The sequence below is a fragment of the Vidua chalybeata genome, chromosome Z (assembly GCF_026979565.1).
Source record: "Vidua chalybeata isolate OUT-0048 chromosome Z, bVidCha1 merged haplotype, whole genome shotgun sequence".
Lineage (NCBI taxonomy): Eukaryota > Metazoa > Chordata > Aves > Passeriformes > Viduidae > Vidua > Vidua chalybeata.
The window spans coordinates 72,482,188-72,502,038 of NC_071570.1; the positions used below are offsets into that span (position 1 = coordinate 72,482,188).

General features: G+C 50.8%; 1 protein-coding gene across 2 annotated transcripts; it reads right to left on the reverse strand.

The window, feature by feature from the left end:
- Positions 1-609: 609 nt before the first annotated feature.
- LOC128781680 (serine/threonine-protein kinase PAK 3-like) lies at positions 610-18,395 on the reverse strand. Of its 2 annotated transcripts, XM_053931473.1 has the most exons (18): positions 18,062-18,395; positions 17,234-17,271; positions 15,753-15,856; positions 14,675-14,813; positions 14,330-14,523; positions 12,839-12,966; positions 12,486-12,640; positions 11,360-11,488; positions 10,639-10,780; positions 8,515-8,578; positions 7,664-7,712; positions 6,261-6,370; positions 5,717-5,834; positions 4,787-4,886; positions 4,157-4,353; positions 3,692-3,826; positions 2,032-2,175; positions 610-789 (listed from the first exon to the last, which is right to left on the reverse strand). In XM_053931473.1, the coding sequence occupies exons 1-17, from the start codon at positions 18,135-18,137 to the stop codon at positions 2,131-2,133; spliced, it is 1,923 nt and encodes a 640-aa protein (XP_053787448.1). In that variant the 5' UTR covers positions 18,138-18,395; the 3' UTR covers positions 610-789; positions 2,032-2,130. The 2 variants fall into 2 exon arrangements, with proteins under 2 accessions (XP_053787448.1, XP_053787449.1); XM_053931474.1 differs by lacking the exons at positions 14,330-14,523; positions 14,675-14,813.
- Between the last annotated feature and the right edge of the window lie 1,456 nt (positions 18,396-19,851).

Here is a 19,851-nt window from a genome sequence, read left to right on the forward strand (position 1 = left end):
AGGTGCAAATTCACAAGAGTGAATCCCTTCATGCTTGTTGAAAACACATTGTAAACTTAGGAGCTACTTGTAAGGAAAACATTCTAGAATTCCCTGAAACATGCTAGAATCCCCTGAAATTGTTTAAAAACTTAATCTGGAATGTCTTGGGTTTTCAACAAAAAAAAAAAAAAAAAAAAAAAACAACCAAGGGTTTTACTTAGTAAATAAGAATTTCTTCTTAAATTCTTCTCACACAGATATTTCACCTAGAATATATTTGCAAGCACAAGACTGACACTGTGAAAAACCTTCAGCAGAAGCAGGAGGAGGCTTTTGAGAAAATGTCTGAACAGTTAAAAGCACAGGAACATTGCAGGCAGAAAGAAAAGCAATATCTTAAAGAGCAGTACTCAAATATCCTTGCAGAAGTTCATGCAAGAGCACGGGTATGGTGCTGGGAACTTCTAATTTTTTTTCTTGTACCATTTAATGGATTCTTTCAGTAGTTTAACACCCTTAGCAGTTGAAGGTCATTTGGGAATGTTAGTATATTTTTAAAGTAAAAAAACCCCAAACAGCAAACCAAGCCATCACTGTGCTGATATTAACATCATTTAAAATAAGGCCTGAGGGTGTATAGGACTTTTATTGTGAGTCCAGCTCCAAGCTGCCTTTGGAGGAAGTAGTCCTGAAGTGGTCCTGGTCATCTCTTCTGCTTCCTCGATTGCTTCGCTGCAAGTTTCCTTCCTTCCTTTTCATTTGAAAAGCCCTTAGAGTTGGGATTTAGATGGCAGGGGCCCATGTGATCTGTAGAAGGAATAATAGAAGTACAAACAGTCATAGAAACAACAGCAGTATGAAACCAGCCCTACAGCCAATCAATTTCTCTGAAGTGTTTTGTCTCCAAAGACTGGTGACAAGTCTGGAGCCTAAAGGGAATCCAGGAAGCCAACTGTTCTGATCAGTGTGGCCAGACTAGCACACACACCTTCTCTGAGTCATTGCCTAGGTCCCAGCCATCTGCTGCTCCCAAAACAATCCCTGCTTTTGTCTTTACTGTAGAGGGAAGCTCAGGCAAAGCCCACCCACTGCCAGCTGCCCTCAAAGGCAAAAGGAATGCCCCAAGTGCTCCCTGCCTGCATCCAAGCGCCACAGTGGCTTCTGTAGGGAGTCCAAAATGTCTCTCCCAACACCAAAGGAGGAGGAACGTGTGTTACAGCCCATGCTGAGGCACACACACTATAATACACTGCTCGATTGGACAAGGAATGCACAGGACGTACTCAGCAGCTTCAGGCACCTCCTCAGCAGCCTGACAGCCAGCCCTCTCCCACAGCTCCAGCCTGGCTCTGCAGGGGCTTCCCGTGGCACCTCCCTCCTTCTGAGGGGAAGCTCTGGGCTTCCCTTTCTCTTTGGGCCTGCAGCGCCATTCCTGCCTTCCTCAAACCTGCGCTCTGGTAGCCTCTCACCAGACCGCTCCCTGAAGACACAAAAATCTCTCCAGCACTGTTTGCCAAGGGCCAGCCAAGAGACAATGCCACCCAGACAGACAGTGTCCAGAGAAACAGTGCCCAGAAGGAGCCCAGAGGAGTCCAAAACAACACACAAACTCTCTTTTCACACTCTGTGCCTCTTGACTCTCTCTGGTTCTTATCTTTTCTCGCCCAGGCTGCATGATGGCAATTTACTGCTTCATCTCAAGCAGCCTGTTCTCCTGCTCCTTCTGTACCTCTGCCAGAAAATTTTCCCCTTGTGCCAGCAGCTGCTGTGCCTCCAGACGCTGCCCTTCCGACTCCTGGTGAGGGGAGGAAGACACTTCCACATGAAGTGCCAGCCAAGCTCCCCAAATAATCAGTGAACGCTTCATGCCTCACACCAACCCCCACCTGAAAAGTGCACGTCAGTAGTGACTTTGTGCCCTCCAGCAATGCTGTCCCAAGCAGAAATTCAAAAGCAGGATCAGCAGGTGCGAGGAAAAGGAGATGCCACCTTCCTTTCCTGCTCTGATGGCTGCCTGTTTCCTGGCCCCTCTCCCCCCAGGATTTCTACCTGTTCTCACAGGTTCAGTTCTCCAGGTGCTGAAGTGGTCCTTGTCATCTCCTTTGCTTCCTGCATGACTTGGCTGCAGGGATGACAGCGATCAGGCTGTCAGAAGAGGCTTAAGAGAGGCTCCGCTGACTGAAGAAATGGATGCTGCCCAAAGGGGAAAAGGAACAAACCAAACCAAATTAAAAGAGACAAAGGAAAAAGGAACCATTCTTTTCCAAACTGACTTCCTAACAGGGTCAAGCTGGATTCCTCTAGCCCCCAGAAATACACAAACATAGGCGGCCTGAGGGCACCATCAGCACATGAGCCTTCATGTCCAGGGTGCTGCTAGCACAGGCAAACATGGCCCAGAACTGCACTAGTCCCTTCCTCAAGGTGTCATCACTTGCTGGCATTTTTGTCCTGACAGCACTGTGGGATTGCTGCTTGCTGCCCAAAGGTTTTGTTCCTTTCAGGAAACTCAACACACTTATTCCGGCTCCTCTTTTCTACAGACATGGGCTATTTGAGTGTCCAAAGGAGATGTGGGGCATTGGGCAGTCCTCAAGAGACTCCCAAGGGCTCTGAAATTATTGACCGCACGTGTTGTTCTCAGGAGCGCTGGACACGCAGGTTTTCAGCAGCAAGCCAGGAGCAAGGACACAAGCAGCAGGGCACAGATGGGCTGAGCTCTGGCTTGCAGGAAGAGCAGTGTCTGCCTTGGCATGCCCCCCGCTCCTGTGCTGGCTGGCATCTTCCTTCTCAGCAGGAACAGCCAAGGAAATGGCCTGGTCACCAGCTCCTTGTCTGCCACAAAACCTGGCAGCAAAGCCGCAGCAATTCTCATCTACTTGAGCGGGCCAGGCAGCACATGGGGCTGGCACAACTCCTGCTCAGCTGTCCCCGTCTGCCTGGCAGAAACCTCTAAGGCTGGGGCAGGAGGGACAAGCTGAGTGCCCTCGGATGCTCACAGTGAGCTCCCCCACAGCCCCTGCCTTCCCACGGACCAGTCTAGAACCGCTTGGTTCTAGACTGCTTTTGTTGTGTTCTTCAAGCCCCCGTCCCTGGCATTGCAATACTTCAGTTCCTTTGCTACCAGGTAAACATGAATACACCACCTGAGAACAAAAGAGGGTCACAGAAATGACCAGAAGCTGGGAGCTCTCCTCTGAGGAACGGCTGGGAGAGTTGTGCTTGTTTAGCCTGGAGAAGAGCAAGCCCCAAGGAGACCTTTCAATATTTGTAGGGCCTTCTAAGAAGGATGGGGACAAATCTTTTAGTAAGGCAAATTTTAAGGGGACAAGGGTGAATGGTTTTAAACTACAAGACACTCGATTGGCTCTAAGGAAGAAAGTGTTTACGAGGAGAGTGCTGAAACACTGGCACAGGCTGCCCAGAGAGCTGGGAGGAGCCCCAGGGCTTGCAACATTCAAGGTCAGCTTGGATGGGAACCTGATCCACTTGAAGATGTCTTTGCCAGTGACTGGGGTTTTGGACTAGATGACCTTCACTGGTCCCTTCTAATCTCAACCAGTCTTGGATCCTGCTTGGTTTTCATTGGAAAAGCACCCAGAGTGGATATTACTATGTGGGGGGGGCCCATCGGAAGCCCTGGAGTTTGGCCGAGGAACAAACCCTGACAGGGAACAGCTCTTTGGGCTGCAGCCGCTTTGCCTTGTACCTGCAGAAGTTCCTTGGCAGAGCCTCGCCTGTCCACATCCATCTGCAGGCAGCAGCCCAGAAATTCACACAAGCCAGAGGGCAGCCTGAGCTTGTGCAGGTCTGGTACGCCTTGCTTGCCTATCAGGTACTTAGCCTGAAGCCAAAGGAAAAATGAGACTCTACGTGATTCTTCCATACCCTTCAGTGCTCACCTAGACCCCATCTTTTAAGCTCCAGGCTGCAGTGGCAATTTCTTGCCTAGCAGATGCTTAGAGATGAGCCTTCCCTCCCAAAGGAAAAAAGGCTCCAGTGCAGCCCCAGCTCTTCCAAGCTGCAACAGGTCTTGCCTTGACAGCTGATGCCAGCCCCAAGGACGTTTTCAGAAGTGGGCCTTGGTGGAAGCACTTTAAGCTGTGGGCATGGGATTTTGTCTAATGGACACACAGGAGAAGGACACTGCTCTCCGAGCGTATTTGCACCTTACCCTCTGTCTGGTTTCCCGAATATAAGGAGCCTCTCCTTTGGCCATTTCTATTCCCACGATGCCAAGGGACCAGATGTCCACTTTGGGGCCGTATGGCTCTCTTCTCACCACCTCGGGTGCCATCCAGCAAGTGGTCCCGACCATCGACCTCCGTTTACTCTGCTCAGGGCTGAACGGAGCACAGAGGCCAAAATCGGCTGAGGAGAAAAACAAACACTGCTTCAAGTAGGGAACCAAGGAAAAGGCTTCCTCACTCTATGTCTCAGAATGCAGTGCTGAATCGAGCTGGAAAAGCAGCTGGGCTCTCATTCCTCAGGGCTGCAGCCAAGGACATGGGCAATTGTCCACTTAGCAACCCCCCCCCCCCGCAGGATTCCCACCCTGGCTTTTCCTCAGGCACCGGAACGTTTACACTGTAACTCTCTCCCTTTGGAAGGAACACACACACAAAGCAAAGTTACTCTTGCTACCTTCTTGCTCTCTAGACCACTCAGCCCCTTACAGCTGCGCCCTGGGCTCGCAGAGTGCTCCCTGCCCTCTCACCAGCGCCACTGCTGGGCACCCGGCAGCCGCTCAAAAGCAGCCCCACACCGCCTCCCCGGAGCGCTGCGCCTGACCCAGAACACCCACCCAGCTTGACGGAGCCATCCTGGCCCAGAAGGATGTTGTCACTTTTGATGTCTCTGTGGATCACCTGGTTGGCATGAAGGAAAGCCAGGCCTTGCAGGCACTGGGAGAGAAAAAAGAAACAGGAGGCCAAAAGTTAGCCTGATCTGATTTCATCACACCCAAAAGGACACTGCTCCTGAAGATTCACAGATCTCAAAGGAGCAGTGAGCGCTGGCAAGAGGAAGTGCTTGCTGCTGCAACACTAGGAGGAGAGCAGGATCTTTCCAAGGCAAGGCATATTAGCGCTTGAGAGGGAAACCTCAGTCCTTGCTCAAGACTGTCCCCTGCAAAGCCAGTCAGAATGATCCCTGCTGCACTGGATGCGCTCTCCCTGTCTGGAGGACAAGCAATGGTTTGCCAAAAGAGAAAAAGTTCCTCCCTTGGGTACCAAGGGGATCACTGTTGGGTGGGAGGCTGGAGGACAAGGGTTATAGGGCTTCCTCGACAGCAGACTTGGAAGGAGCTCATTTGTCAGTTTTCAGTAGCAAGCAGCATGGTGGGTGCCGTGCCATCCTTTGAAGTTGGGACTGTGACAGATGAGTCTCTCTTTGGCTTTGCCGCTGGTTTAAAACTTGGACACCAGCACCTTTGCACTTACAGGCAAAGAAGGCAATGCAGAAAGGGTTTGGGTAAAGGCTTGGAGAGGCAAAGTGCAGAACAGAAAATACAAATGAAAACGAGACAGGGAGTTCAACAATGGTCTAGAAGAGTAAAGTACAGACTATAGTAAGGGCAGGGACACTGGCAGGCAGTTCACTCCCAATGCTCTTTCTTCTCCAAAGCATAAGAGCAACACAGAAAGAAAGCTCTGAACATGGAATCACTCGCTTTGCAGCGCTTTTGAGGGACGAGCCTGTCCAAGCCATCCCAAGCACAAGCAGGGCCCCTTACCTCCCGACACACTGTTGCTATGTGTCCTACAGCCATCCTTTTCATGCTGACCACATCAGCTAAGGAGCCTCCATCCATATACTCCAACACCACCAGGACATCCTCATTGACAAGGTAACTGCAAGATGAAAGCAACAGCGTGGAGCTGAATGTGCACAGCTGAATTGCCGGATGAAGAAAAGACTGCAGCTGAGTTTTGTTTCCAGGTCACTGGTAAATGAAGACGGAATCAAATGAAGACACACTCCACCCAGGCTATCCAGTGCTTGCCATCTGTGCTGTCTGAATGAGGAAGGCACATCCGTGGAAAAGGAGGCTGTGGGTATTCTCAGCTCAGTCAGAGAGAAAGAGAAAGGTTTTCTAATCAGGCAAGAGCCTGGGAAACATGCTGATGGCTTAGTAAGAGAGACAGGTTCCTGAGATCGATCTCCAAGCTATTTCTGCCAGGAAGCATTCATGGGGACAAAATGCAATCTCCTCCCATGCCTTGTGCAGGAGTAGATTGATGTTAATTGAAAGATCCATTTTCTGCCAGAATATTTACCTTTCTAGGTAGGTGACAATATTGGGGTTCTTATATTCCTTCATGACCAGGATTTCCTTCAACACATCCTCGCAGCCCTGGCGCTGGAAATTAAGTTGCTTTACGGCCACCTACAGTGACATTGAAAAGCCATCAGGAGCGGACATGACGAGAGCCTCTTTCTCCGTGCACTCATGGGCCTGGATGCCTTGTCACCTCGGTAGAAATGGACGCTAAACCATCAACCACAAAGCGCTAACAGCACTCTCTGCACCTGCAGACTTCTCAAACAGACTTTGTTTATCACTACTATTATCATTCACACATGTTTTGCAAGCCAAAAGTAATTTTGCTCCTGTGAAGGTAAATTGAAACCACTGGAAATACGTTGGCATTTCTAGGGGCTTTCACCAGTCTTTTGGAGATGGCTGCCATTCTTGACTGGGTGCCAAAGGAAACACACACCTACATGACAGGGACCATGCTGTCCAAAAAAGAACTCCAAGGCGACTCAAAGTAAAGTTACAATCCTAGCACATCCTAACTTCTTCAGTTTGGGCTTCGCAACTCTGAAGAACAATCTTGAACACGGTTTACACCGTGGAATTATTGTCATTTGTAATTGTTTAGTGGCTTTAAGAATGAATAACCCTTTATGTGGTACCCTATGGATGCACGGCAGGTCATAAGCAGGGCTTCGGGCTTTCGGACGCCTCCTCCACCTCCCTCCAAGTGCAGTTCCTGAGAGCAGCTCTGCAGGTGGATAATGAACTACCAGAAAGATGCAGTTGTATTTGCCGAGAGCCAAAAACAAGAATCAAGGACTATGAACTTATTGTCCCAAAGAGCAGCGGCACTCTCCAAGACACCATGTCTTCAACACAGGATCAACACAAGGTTGTATTATTTAAGGCTCTTCATCAATTTCTTCTCATTGATCTCTGTGTGTGTGTGTGTGTGTGTGTGTGTGTGTGTGTGTGTGTGAACTAGGTTCCCTAGGACTGAAAGGCAAAACTGTGCTCCAAACAAGATCTCTCCTTCTTTAGGACTTGCATTATATTTTCAAACTGAACCACGTGATGGAAAACAATGGGAAATCCTATCTGTGTCTGAACCTGGGCTTAAGAGGAGTTGGGCTGGAATGACGGCTCTTGCCATCTGCTAATCTATGCATGTTTATCCAGGAAGTCCAAGCCAGCGTGTCCTTCTCTGAAAGGCACCACCGCCATCCTTGCATTCATTCAGGTAGGGAGGGAGGACAAAGTCTGTCCCAAATGCATTTTGCAGCCTGCCTCTGGACAGGCTGCTTCTGTGGGACAGCCTTTGCAGCAAAGAGTCAGGCGGCCCAAAGCTTTGGCCACGGATCACATCACAAGGGAAAGCACTCAAGGGCTGCAAAATCTGAATGGGCTGTTGGCACTTACCGCTCGTCCTGTGGCAGCGTTGAAGGCCTTATAAACGGTTCCAAACCCCCTGGAAACAGAACAGTGGCAAGAACAGAGAAGTTGGTCAGTGCTGAGAAGCAAAAGGCAGCCCAGGCAGGAGCTCTCTGCTGCCTGCAGTGTCTCAAAACCACCGGGCTTTGTCTACTCTTCAGCCAAAGGCACAGCAGCCCAGCAGCCCTCTGCCACTCAGAGTGTCCAAGGGAAAAGCTGGGTGCAACCGGAAGAGAAAGGGCTGCTACAAATCTCAAATGTACACACTAGACTGTGCATGCGGGTCTTTTCTTTGCCTTTTCCTTCTGGCATCTGTGCCTGTGGCATGCTTTTCCAGGCAATGAAACATACAGTCCTGCTGGGCCTTCTCACCACTCTCTTTTCATCCTACCTGCCAAACTCAGGCAACTCCACACAGCCTTCCTTATTTTCCTGACCACAGAATGTTGTTTTCAGCAAAATACTACTAAGAAATGCTACTGACAGCTGCTATCTGACAGCTATCAGGTGGGACACTGCTCTCTCAGGTTCTTCTTCCTTCATGAGTGTGGCCAAATTACTTTGAATCATACAAAACCATGTCTCCTGGGAAAATAGGCAAACTGGTGCCATATGTTTGAGGGACAGGAAGGCTTCCAGGTCCTGCTCCTTGAGGCAGGCAAGATGTCGTCAGCATCCAGTGATCTTTCATGATGCCTTGTACTGCCTCAGCACTGAGACAGGGACAGACTAAAGCCAGGGGCTGAAGATGCTTGCAGCTTGCCTGACTTCCCACATGATATTGCAGCACCAAAATACCTGGCCCATGGTTCTGTAGAAGTAAGCATGGCTGCACTCACCCACTGCCAATACGTTTCCATCCAGTGTACTTCTTCACTGGATCTCCAACACTCACCACACGCCCTGAAAAACAAAATGCAAGAAGCACACTTCAAAACAGAGATCCTGACTTCCAGGAGATCTGAAACCCAGCTCCACTCACATCAACAAGAACAACAACAGCAGCCCCAGCAAGACAGGCAGCTCTGCAGCACACCTGGCCTGCACAGAGCCTGATTCTCCACACTCCATTGAAGGGTTACCATGGGAAAAGCATCAGAGCAGACAGAGACCAGAAAAGGACAGGCACCAAGGCAAGTGGTTGTCATCCAGAAACAGGAAGGAGGGCTGGAAAATCAGGACACTTCATTTTCTTGGGAAGAAACACTCTCTTGTGAGATTCAACAAAAGCTTTCATACTTCCAAAGTTTCAATGCACCCTCAGATCTGGGATGAATTTTTATCAATTTTTTTCTGCTGTTTTTTCCAGAGCAGAAAGAATATTGCAAAGTGAATTCCGGGAGAGGAGGGCACCTTCTCTACCTCTCAGCAGTTTGCCTAAAGAATGCCTTGACATTTTTAGAGAGCAGCAGCTCATGCTATAACCGAGAACAATGGCTCTAAGAATTAGGACCCTCTTCATTGATGAGCAGGCTAAGTTCTGAAGATGACTTTGCCCATTCCCCATGTAGTGAAGAACTACAAGTCCTTGTCTTCAGCCTGGCGTGCAGCAGTCACTGGCACTGGACTCAGCCCCTTGAACAGCACCCACGTGCCCCATCTTCCCAAATGGGCACAGCCCAGACGGGGAACAAGGACAGCGCCGCTCCTCAGGCGCTGCCGTGACACAGACACCTGCACAAATGAGATGCTGATCTTTTCATCAGTCCAGGCAAAGCTGCAGCAACGGGATGGCAGCTGCAACCTCACAGCTAAGGAAGGCTCCAGCCTCTGCAGTCACACCAGCTGTCAGTGGCAGGGCAGGTATGACAAAAAGCTCGGCAAAGCCCACAAATGGCCACTGACAGCCACTGTGAAGAAGACAGAGCCAGACTGAGCCCCGTTACAAGCTGCTGACCTCACTCAAGACAGAACATGATTGTCTTTGACTTCAGACCCACGGAGCAGTAGATCAATCCACCTTTTGTCCCAACAGCTGGTGGCAGACGCTGAGTAAACCGGGCTCTGTTCTGTACCTGACCGCTTATTCTCTGACAGCACTGCACTGGCAGCTATTACCAGTGGCAAGAAGCAACTCAGTTGTACTGCAGAATCAGCAAGGCCTTGGTGTGCTTTCCTAGAGTACGACCTGTGCAGGGATTGAGGCCAATGCTTAGTATTCCAGGAGTATTTACCAGCGGGCAGTAGCAGTACAGCGTGCCTGGTACCAGAGGAACATGCAGCAGAGGCTTCCTTCTTTGATGCATCTTCCTAAGCATACAACTAAGATATCAAAGAGGGACTGTAAAAAGAGTATCCTGTTTTGCTTCTTTTGGGGCACTTTGAAAAGAACTCTTCCTCTCTGATTCCTCAAGATTCTTCTAAGAATGTAATTTTTTAACTTTTAGGGCATACTGAAAAGACCTCTTCCCCTCTTAATTGTGCTGTCACCTGATGTTCATTTCAAGGAGGTCAGGCTAACCAAAATGGAGGATTCTTATCAAAACCAACTGTAGAAGGAATAGGAGAAGTACTAGGAGTCATAAAAACAACACCAGCATTAAACAAGCCGCACAGCCAATCAAATTCACTGATGTATTCTGTCTCCAAAGGCTGGTGACAAGTCAGGAGTCTAAAGGGAATCTAGGAAGCCAACTGTTCTGATCCGTTTGGCCAGACTAGCACACACATGTTCACTCGGTCACTGCATAGGTTGCAGGCTACTGCGGCTCAGGACACAATCCCTGCTTTTGTCTTTATTGCACAGGGAAGCTCAGGCAAAGCCCACCCACGCCCAGCTGCCCTCAAAGGCAAAAGGAACGCCCCAAATGCTCCCTGGCTGCCTCCGAGCACAACAATGGCTTCTGTAGGGAGTCCAAAAGGTCTGTCTGACACCAAAGCGAGGAAGAACATGTGCTACAGCTCATGCTGAGGCACACACTATAATGCGCTGCTCGATGGCACAAGAAATCCCCAGGACGTACTCAGCAGCTTCAGGAACTGCTTCTCTTTCTCCCGGCTTGAGAGGGCCGAACTGCTCACGCTCGGGTTTTCGGGCTGCGGAGAGGAGGCTTCTTCGGAGGATGCTGCTGCAGCGGCAGCTTTGATGGCAGATCCTGCGTCCATCTGGAACAAGAAATTTGTGTGTGTCAGAAAGGTGCCTGGCAGAGATGCCCCAGACAGAGCATTTCAAAGGCAAGCCCTTAGGAACAGCACTGGTGCTGTTAGGCTGCAAGCTGAGCTGCCAACTCTTCCACCTCCAGTCAAACCCAAACGAGCAGTCAGAGACCACAGCTTGTCACAGTCAGCTGTAGTAGAGACTGCAAAAGGGAAAGAACAACTTCACACTTCACCCCGTTCTGAGGACTGCATTCACCATGGACAGGGACAACTTGCTCAGAATCTGTGTGGGTCACTATGCTCGCCTGAGCAAACCCCTCAAAAAACAAAGCGAGCACTAAGAGGCCAGCAGAAATACATTCAGAGGATTGCTGGCCCACCGGCCAAAGCACTAGCCCTGCTGCCCAGGGCAGCAGCTGAGATTCAGCGGCCCAGTAAGTGTCCTTCTGACCAGCTGCCACGGAGACCACAGAGCATGGCAGTCAGAGACATTGCCCCCATCCACCTGCTGCTCTGCAGGGGAAAGGCAGCAAGGGCAGAGACCACTTGTTGCACGACTGCAGTGCCTCCTGCTCTTTCACTCACCTGCTTTTCTTCAGCTGGGCTGTACTGCAGCAGGACCTTATGCATCCTTTCCATTTCTTCTTTGTGCCTCTTCTCCATGGCCTTCATCTTCCTCTGAGCATCCTGCAGCTCTGCCTGCAGCTTGATATTCTGTCAAGAGGAATTTTACTGGCATCTGCAATCTCGCTCAGGTTTCCTCTTTTGCAGTCTCAAAAGCACTTGTGTTCAGCCACTTCCTTCTGCTTCTCTACCCAGCTCTAACCCTTCCATCCTAGCTCTTCTGCCTGCTGCTCAGCACTGGAGCCTGCCAGGCTCTGTGCTTCCAGTGCCTGATGAGGGGAAGACACACTTCCAGATGAAGTCCCAGCAATGCTCCCCAAAGAAAAAAATGGAAGCTTCATCCCTCCAACAACCCCCGTACCTGAAGAGTGCACACTAGTGACTTTGTGCCCTCCAGCACTCCCGCCCTAACAAGAAACCTAGGAGGAGGCCCAACACGTGTAAGGAAAGGAGAGGTCACCTTCCTTCCCTGCTCTGATGGCTGCCTGTTTCCTGGCCCCCCTCTCTTCAGGATTTCTGTCTGTTCTCAGAGACTCTGTTCTCAAATTCCCCCTGCCCTTTGATCAAGGAAAAGCTGCAGATGGACTGCAGGACGAGGACGAGGCCAGCACCTCGATGACCCAGTCACAAGACAGGCCACCAGCTGAAATACCAGCAACACGGGGCCTGTTGCAACTGCTTCAGGCTCAAAGGGAAGACTTCTGTCCACTGTGGAAGGACAGAAAGCAAGGAAGCCACTTGCTGGCACTGCACTTGGCAGCAAGGTCAGCAGCAGTCTGCTGCATGGCACGAGGCTGTGGGGAAGACGCTGCCCCTTCGCTGCCATGCTTTGGGTGGTGACCACCCAGCCTCCTGGGGAACTTGGCTTATGCCCGTGCTCAACCTGTGGCTGCATATACTGTCCCAGCATTGTCCTCTGGGTCTTCACAGGCCTTCAAGTAGGAGCCCTTGAAGCCCTCTGCTGCCCGGCCCAGCAACGTGTAGCCTACAGCAGATGCTTGCCACCATGTCACAGACTCAGGCTGCTCTTCTGCTAAGCCAGCCCTCCAAACTTGCCTGAAAACTTCAGGGATGTATTGTTTCTTACCAGTTCTTCCTTCGCTTCCTCAGCAGATTGCCAGAGTCTCAGAGCCTTGCTGCACTGCTCTTCTGCCCAGCGGAGCTGTTGAGCCATGTCTTCACATTGCTGCTTGCTGAGAGATCTTACAGCCAGCAGCTCACGACGAAGGCCCCTCACATCCTCTGCAAACATGACACACGGCAACAGTCAGAGACTACACAAGCAGAGGAATCTGCTGACCTTAAGCCCTTTCAGTTTCAGGCCAGGAGGAACCTGCCCTCAGCTCCTTCACTCCTCAGAAGCCCTGCAGACAGAGCTGGCTTCGCAGCAGCTGCACTAGGCAGGGCGATCCCCAGAAACAAAGCGCACGAGGCTCTCACCCAGTATCGCCTCCTTGGCCTGCGTGGCTGTGCGCACTTGGGCTTCCACACGGCTCCTGGCTATCTCCAGCTCTGATACGTGCTGCTGAGCCTCCAGCAGGCTGCTTTGCAGCCTCTCCTTCTCTGACCTACAAGTTGTGAAGACAAAGAGCAATTGTTCCTGGCACACAGGGGCAGTTTCTCCAGTATGATGTGCCTTAAGAACCCTACACCTTAGTATGGAAAACAGCTTGCATGGAAACTCAGGTACAGCAGGACAATTTTACCACTTCAAATAGCAAAGCAAGCCCCTCCAGGTGACTGGGCAGCCTTTCCTCATGATCTAGCCCAGCACAGAAAGCCCAGCTGAGTTTGAGCTCAGCGGACAAAGCTCAGATTGCCGTTGCCTGACTTATCACACACGGGTGGCTGTGCCCACAAAGTCTCTGCAAATGAGCAAAAGCCCAGCCTCTGCTCACAGCCCTCAGCTCATCAGCACTTCCAAGTCCCTCTGCAGGGGGACAGAACAGTGTTCTCCTGGCCGACCCGTCAATGTTTCATGCTATCCACGGTGTACGTATAGGTACTTTGTTTGCCAGGCACTCTCTAAGTAAAAGGGACTGAAGGAATTCACCAAACAATATTATTGGAGTGAAACCTCCAGCTTCTAGCAACATGAGTAGGAAACCAGAACCAGGTTTTTATCTGAACAAGAACTATATAGGAAAGGGAGAGATGGACAGGTATCCTGCCATTTAAATCATTGGAAGTTTGTGAACAAGAACATTTGCTACCTTTATTTATGGCTAATTAAGCCAGTAGTGCCCAAATGACTTGGCACTCTTCAAAAAGGAAGAGGGACCAGCCAAAGGGACCTTGACCGAGGTTACAGAGGTGGGGGGACAAGTGGGCAAGTATCAGTGCTCAGCAAGAATCCCTAGAGACTGTTGAGAAGTCACAAGACCTTTCCCTGCTGCTGCTGCTAATAAGCTACTCTAGGTCCTGCATCATACTCCACAAGAGTGAGCTCTGAAGAGTCTCAAGATTTTTTTTCAGCATGACCTTCCATCTTCAGCTGAAGCATCAGCACCCTACTCACAACATTCCCATGTAAGAGCCTTGAATTCTGAAAATCCCATGTCAAACTACTTGGCAAAGAAAAAATAATGTTTAGATGCACCGAAGGAGAAAGCAAAACCAGAGGGAAACTTCTGGTTTCAGGAAACATCTGCATGGTTTCCTTGGTACTCAATTCAGTGCCAAGTTGGTTTGCTTTGCACTTTTCACAGGAATGTGCAAGAGGTCCCAAGCAGGCACCCAGAAGAGCTTGGAGAGCTTGATTTGGCAGAAAAATAACATTCAGATCACAGTATCCTTTACTTTTTTCTCATGTCTCTTTGCCTCCCTGTCTGAGAAACATCAGGAGAGCACACAGGAGGCAGTAAATCCTGACATAATGCTCACCACCTTTGTAATTCCAGACCTTCAATCATGTCCCCTCCCTGCCTTTACCTGGCCTCTGCCAGCTGCTCTGAAACGCCTCGTAGGTCCCGCTCCGTGGCTGCCAGTCGGGCTTCCAGGGCAGCGTTCTCTTGCGCCAGCACCGCCTTCTCTCTGCACACCTGGGACAGCGCGTGCCCTTGGCGAGAGAACTCCTGGAGCAGCTTCTCCAGACCCCTGTGGGCTGGCCGCTGCAGGCGGCAAACCTGCAAGTGGGGGGCACCATTTTTCAAGAGGAACAACAACAACAACAACACAGTCTCGCTCTTAGCTTGCTGCCAGAAGCAGCATTCAGGGGGGCCTGGCTAGGACCAATCCCTCTCCCACAGGTGCTGCCTAGGATTAAGGTGAGCGTACCTTTGGCGCTGCCAGAGGAACTGCTTCCTTCAGCAGATCCCTCTGAGGCTGTGATTCCTCCGCTGTCTGTGCCGCCACTTCAAACGCCCTCTCTAGTGAGGAGTGGTGCTTTCCCTCAAATGCAGACAACTGCTTCCACCTACAACAAGGGGACGGACAAACAAGCCTTTAATTGCAACACAGTCTCCTTGCAAAACCAGCACTACGTACCATGCCCCACATAAGGCAGTCTCGGGGCCTTCCAACAGCCCTCTACTTCCACCTCAAGAGAATGTTGCAATTCCCTCTCTAGACCAGCATCTCTCTTTGTCATTCATGCAGGTGAAAGAGTCGCCACTGAGGAAGTCAAACAAGCTTCCAGAAGCCACAGAACATTTGCAGAAAGCTCAGGTACTCTCAGCGTAACAGCTTCCTGCCTGCTAGGTCTGACGCTCCTTTCCCATACAGTGGATACCGGACTTGCAAAAGCTTTTCTTTGGCTAAGACCCTCTTGGTAAGTCCAAATGAGTAGTCCCACAATTACTCTTGCTTTCACTAGTGAAACAAGGAAAGAGCCTGCAAGTTGCAGCTTGGGGAGGTGGTGGGTACGATTTTCCAATTCAATAATCACAGGATCCCAAGATGGTTTAGGCTGGCAGAGACCCCAGGAAGCCTCTAGCCTAGTCTTCAGCTCCAAGCAATTGGGCTCAGCATCTGGACAGGCTGCTCAAGGCTCTATGCACCTGGGGCCTCCAACTTTCAAGGGGTGGAATCTGTACATGCTCTCTGAGGCACTTGTTCTGCTGCATGATTGTCTTTCCAGGTCAATGCTTTGCTTTCCTTAAGCTCAGCCTGAACCTCCCTTGTTTTAACTCTCATCTAGTTCAGAATGCTTTTAGTCAAGGTTCGAGAAGTGAGTCCCAGGAGGCAGCTATGCTCTAGGTCGGTCGGCAGCCAGACCTGCCCTGGGCTGCCTTCTCCTGGCTGTGCTGAGCAAGTCAAACTATGAGAAAGCCAAATTTGTTCTTCGACCCTGGGCCTCCGAAAGCCCAGCAACGCCCACCCCTGCTCAGAGGAAGCGAGAAAGCTTAACACATACCTGAACTCCTGAGCGCCGCGCACTCTATCCGTGCTCTCCTGCCGCTCCGCCTTTCCTGCCTGGACCAAGGAGTCCTGACTGGCGAGGACCTCTCCTTGAGGGACCTGCAAGGAATGGGCAGGGAAAAACCACAAAGCAGCAATAAGGAGCAGGGAAGTTGGCTCCTGAGAGCTGGCAGAAGCAGCAAGCAGAGACACAGCTCATGTGAAGGCAAGATCTGTTGTGTGTGGGGCTGTTGAGGTGGTGTTTAGGTGGTGTTTATGTCCCAACTAACCCTTGAGTTGCTCTGGAAGTGTCTGAGTAGAAGCAGGGAATACTTCCCTGCTCAGCTCTGATCAGCTGGCTTCCCCTCAGGATTTCAGGCTTTGGAGAGCAGCCAATAGGAACTGCATTCCAGCCCTTCACAGACAGACCTTGTCTCTGCCATGCAGAGCAGCTCAGGATTCTTCTCAACAAACTTGGCTCATGTCACAGTTAAGGGTGTAGTCGAAGCAGTGACTGTAGCTACCTAGACAGGGCATGGAGAGGGGTAGGTCCCTGCAGGCAACAGTGGCTCCTCCGTACCCCACAAGGCGGTGAACTGCGCCTTGGGCCCTCTCCCTCTGCTGACAACAGGGAGCCTGCACAGGCTCTGTGCACAAAGGGGCTGACTTTTGCACCAGTAGCACTAAGGGACATCATGCTACCGCTTATCTCACAGCAAGGGAAGTTCCCAGTCCCTGTGAGAATGCCAGGAAAATGGTGCCTGCATGGGAAAGTTCAGATCCCATTTCCCACGGGTCAGTGGCTGGGCTGAAGAGCTAGGTCATGGCAGGACTCCAGCCCACAGCATCTTCAGCCACAAAGGGCAAGTGCTGCCTGCTCACAACCTTGCAGCTCTGCACTGCACCAAAGCTTTGCACTGAACCAACCAAAGCTGCCACTCCTTGGTGCAGGATGCTCAGGCCCTGCACTGACAACACGTGGAGGTTTGTTGTCCTTTGACAGGACACCTCCCCTTTAGCCTCCAGAGGAAGAGAGCGAGCCAGAGGAGGTGCTCTGCAGACAGGCAGCAGCGTGAGGGACAGGGAGTAACCTGTCATTTAGAACCTTATTTCTCCTGAGCTCTATCCTCAGCTCTCTTCAGCAGAAGTCATGAATTTGGAGACAAGTGGGATGCTCAGTCATCCAAACTCAATTCAAGTGCACTAATGAGACTAATGTTTGGACGGGATTGCATATGCTTCTGAAGGAGATGTTTCAGCCTGCCTACAATCAGCATGCAGCCTCCTGTCTGCAAAGCTTGACTTTCATTAGTTATAACCTCTTCCGTGGAAAGTGAGGAAACGGATGGAATCCTTTTGGTAGTGTTCATGCACACATCGACTTAGTGGAGTTTCTTTCGGCCTGCCAGGCTGGCACTCTACTGCAACAGGCCAAGGCCACAGCTTTCTCCACAATCCTCAGACACCAGGAATGTCAAGGGTGCCCATCCCACTCACCGAAACGTGCCCTCGATTCCTTCCACGTCTGAGGCGACCTGCCGGGGACAAGGGAAAATGAACCAGGTGCTGTTAGAAATCTGTTTGTGCTGAGGAATCCCACAGAACAAGTCCACCCAAGCAGAGAGCATTTTCCTTTCGCAACCAATCCCTCCAGGAGCAACACTTCTTTAGCACAGCAAGCAAGACTGCAGGCCAAAACCCTAGGCTGTGTCTACCTTTTGCTTGGCTTTGCCACTAAGGACCTAGAAACTTGGCTGAGAAGATGCAAATTGTTCCTTAGCAGTCAGTGCCTACATTGAAGCTCATTGTGCAGCCTGCAGCTAAGGCAGGCTTTTTTCTCCTCTCTTTCCTGGACTTGCTCTTTCTTTTTGTAAATTGCATGCAGCATGTCCCACACGCTTGCTGTAAACAATTCCCCACAAAAGCTCCCACCAAGCCCCTCTTAGCGCTTGCACTTCTGTTGGGACACAGCACAGGCCCAGCTCCGGGGTTCAGGAGCACACACAAACTGCTCGGCACTTTGCCCTTCAGCGCAAAGCCAGTCGCTCTGGTAGCACACACAGGGGGCCCACTTAGACAGGCACGTCCTTGAAGGATGGTATGCAGAAAAAAGATGCTTTTCCTCAGCTCTGGAGAGAACCAAACAGTTTCTAGAAGGACACCTGCAAAGCTCCCCCAGTCTGCATTTGGGAGGTTCCCACACCCTGCTGGGCAAGAGACACCCCCTTTTTAGGTGAAGCTGTTGACAGGAGCTTTACCAAACACATGGCATCTTTATGCCATTTTTGTTTCAACGTGCTGCCCCAAGGAAAAACTTCTATTTACCAGTCAAACGATGAAAAGCTTTCCGAGAAGCCGCCAATGAAAAGGCGCTGCTGACTGCTCTACGGACTCGCTCCATGGTTTGAGCAGTGCTGCTCGAGTCCGTAGGCCAGGAAAAAAAATAGAAAAAACCCCCCTCTTGCACACGTCCCCAGACTGTGCAAGGAAAAAGGGGAGCAACAGGACACTTGCACGACTCTACGGACTGTGCAAGAAAATACAGAAGCAAAAGGACACCCGCTGTAATCTGAGAACAGCACAGTCGAGGTGATCCTCCTGCCACGAGCGTGCCAAGGGCTGCTCTGGACGCTGAGGCCTTGCGGGCACCAGGAAACCTCCTGCTGACAGCGCTGTGACGTGGCAGCCCTCTGCTGACATCACAATAGCAGCTGCTCTGGGTTGGTCTGTGAATTCATGCATGGCAACCCAACCTTCTCAGCAGCTAAGACAGAAGAAAAGCCCGGAAAGTTCTCCTCTGCCCCAAAGCAGCACAAAACCCCCTTGCAGTCCAAAACCCACAGCTCAAAGGAACCAAGAGTAACACAAAACAGGCACCAAGCCCATACACCCACCCTGTACACCAAGCTGAACACTGAGAGACAACCAGGATGTGAGGAAACCAAAGGCCACACGCCCTTTTGGCCAGCAGTGCTTCTGACTAAAGCCAGTTTTAAATTTGCTTTGAAATTCTGTGGGTGAAATCGTGCTTTGCTAATATCCCAGAGAGTTCCCTACATTGGAATGCCTCTGCCATTCCTGCCCATTTACTGCATGGCTGACATCAACCAGCAAATTGTAGGGCTCGCTGAAGGAAGAATGACACCTAAGTGGGGAGAAAAAGCCAAGTAACCAACCTGCTGCACACACAGCACACTGCTGCTGCACAATCACAGCACCTCAATGAAGCCTTTGGGGCCTGTGACTCACTTCTGGCAGCTTTCTTGGGCACACATCTGGGAGTCACAGAGATCTGACTCTAATGGACACACAGAAAGAAGGAACAGGAAATCAAATCCCAATGCTGGACACCGGAGAAGCTGGTGGGGGGAGGAAACCAATGTGGCAAAAGGGGCAAGTCCCACCGAAAAAGGAGGAGACCCTGAGGCAGAGACCAAATAGCTCAGCTGGTGGGCACACCTTAGGAAGGCAGGCTCAGGAAAACAGAGCAACCACAAGCCTTCCAAAGTTCAGAAGCTTCCTTCCAGGCTGCATATTGTCCTGATGCAAATTCCCTCTGTGTGTCAGACTGGAAGTCAGGACAATGCTCAAGAAATGACTGATTAGATGACGAATGCCTTTGCATCTACAGACCCCACATTTGCACCGTCCTAGTGTCCTAATCCCAAAGCTTTAAAATGTTGGTGGGTGACCCTCATTTCCTCAGGGCTGGAGATCAGGGAGTAGTTTCAAGCATGCACTTCTTACAAAACAGTCCACAGAGCTATGCATACCGTTTTCTGCCCACCATTCACAAAACACTGCTGTTTCCTCAAATGAAAGCAACAGAAAGCTCTGGCAGCCTGCCCCCACCCCAAGAGTTTCCAACCAATTTTTTCCTCTACTTTCTACATCCTACGTCTTAGCAAAAGTGCTTTCTGCCAGCACAGTGAACTGGAGACAGATCATTTGTTCACGTGCAACAGCACGGGTTGGTGCTCCAGCCTGAGAGCTGGAACACAGGAGCTTGGGCAACTGAGCTTTGAGATGCAACAGAGCCAGAGAACGAAGCTGGGGTTGACTGCTTGGGGAGGAAAGTGGCCCAGCAATGGTACTGCACACAAGCTGTGGAGGAG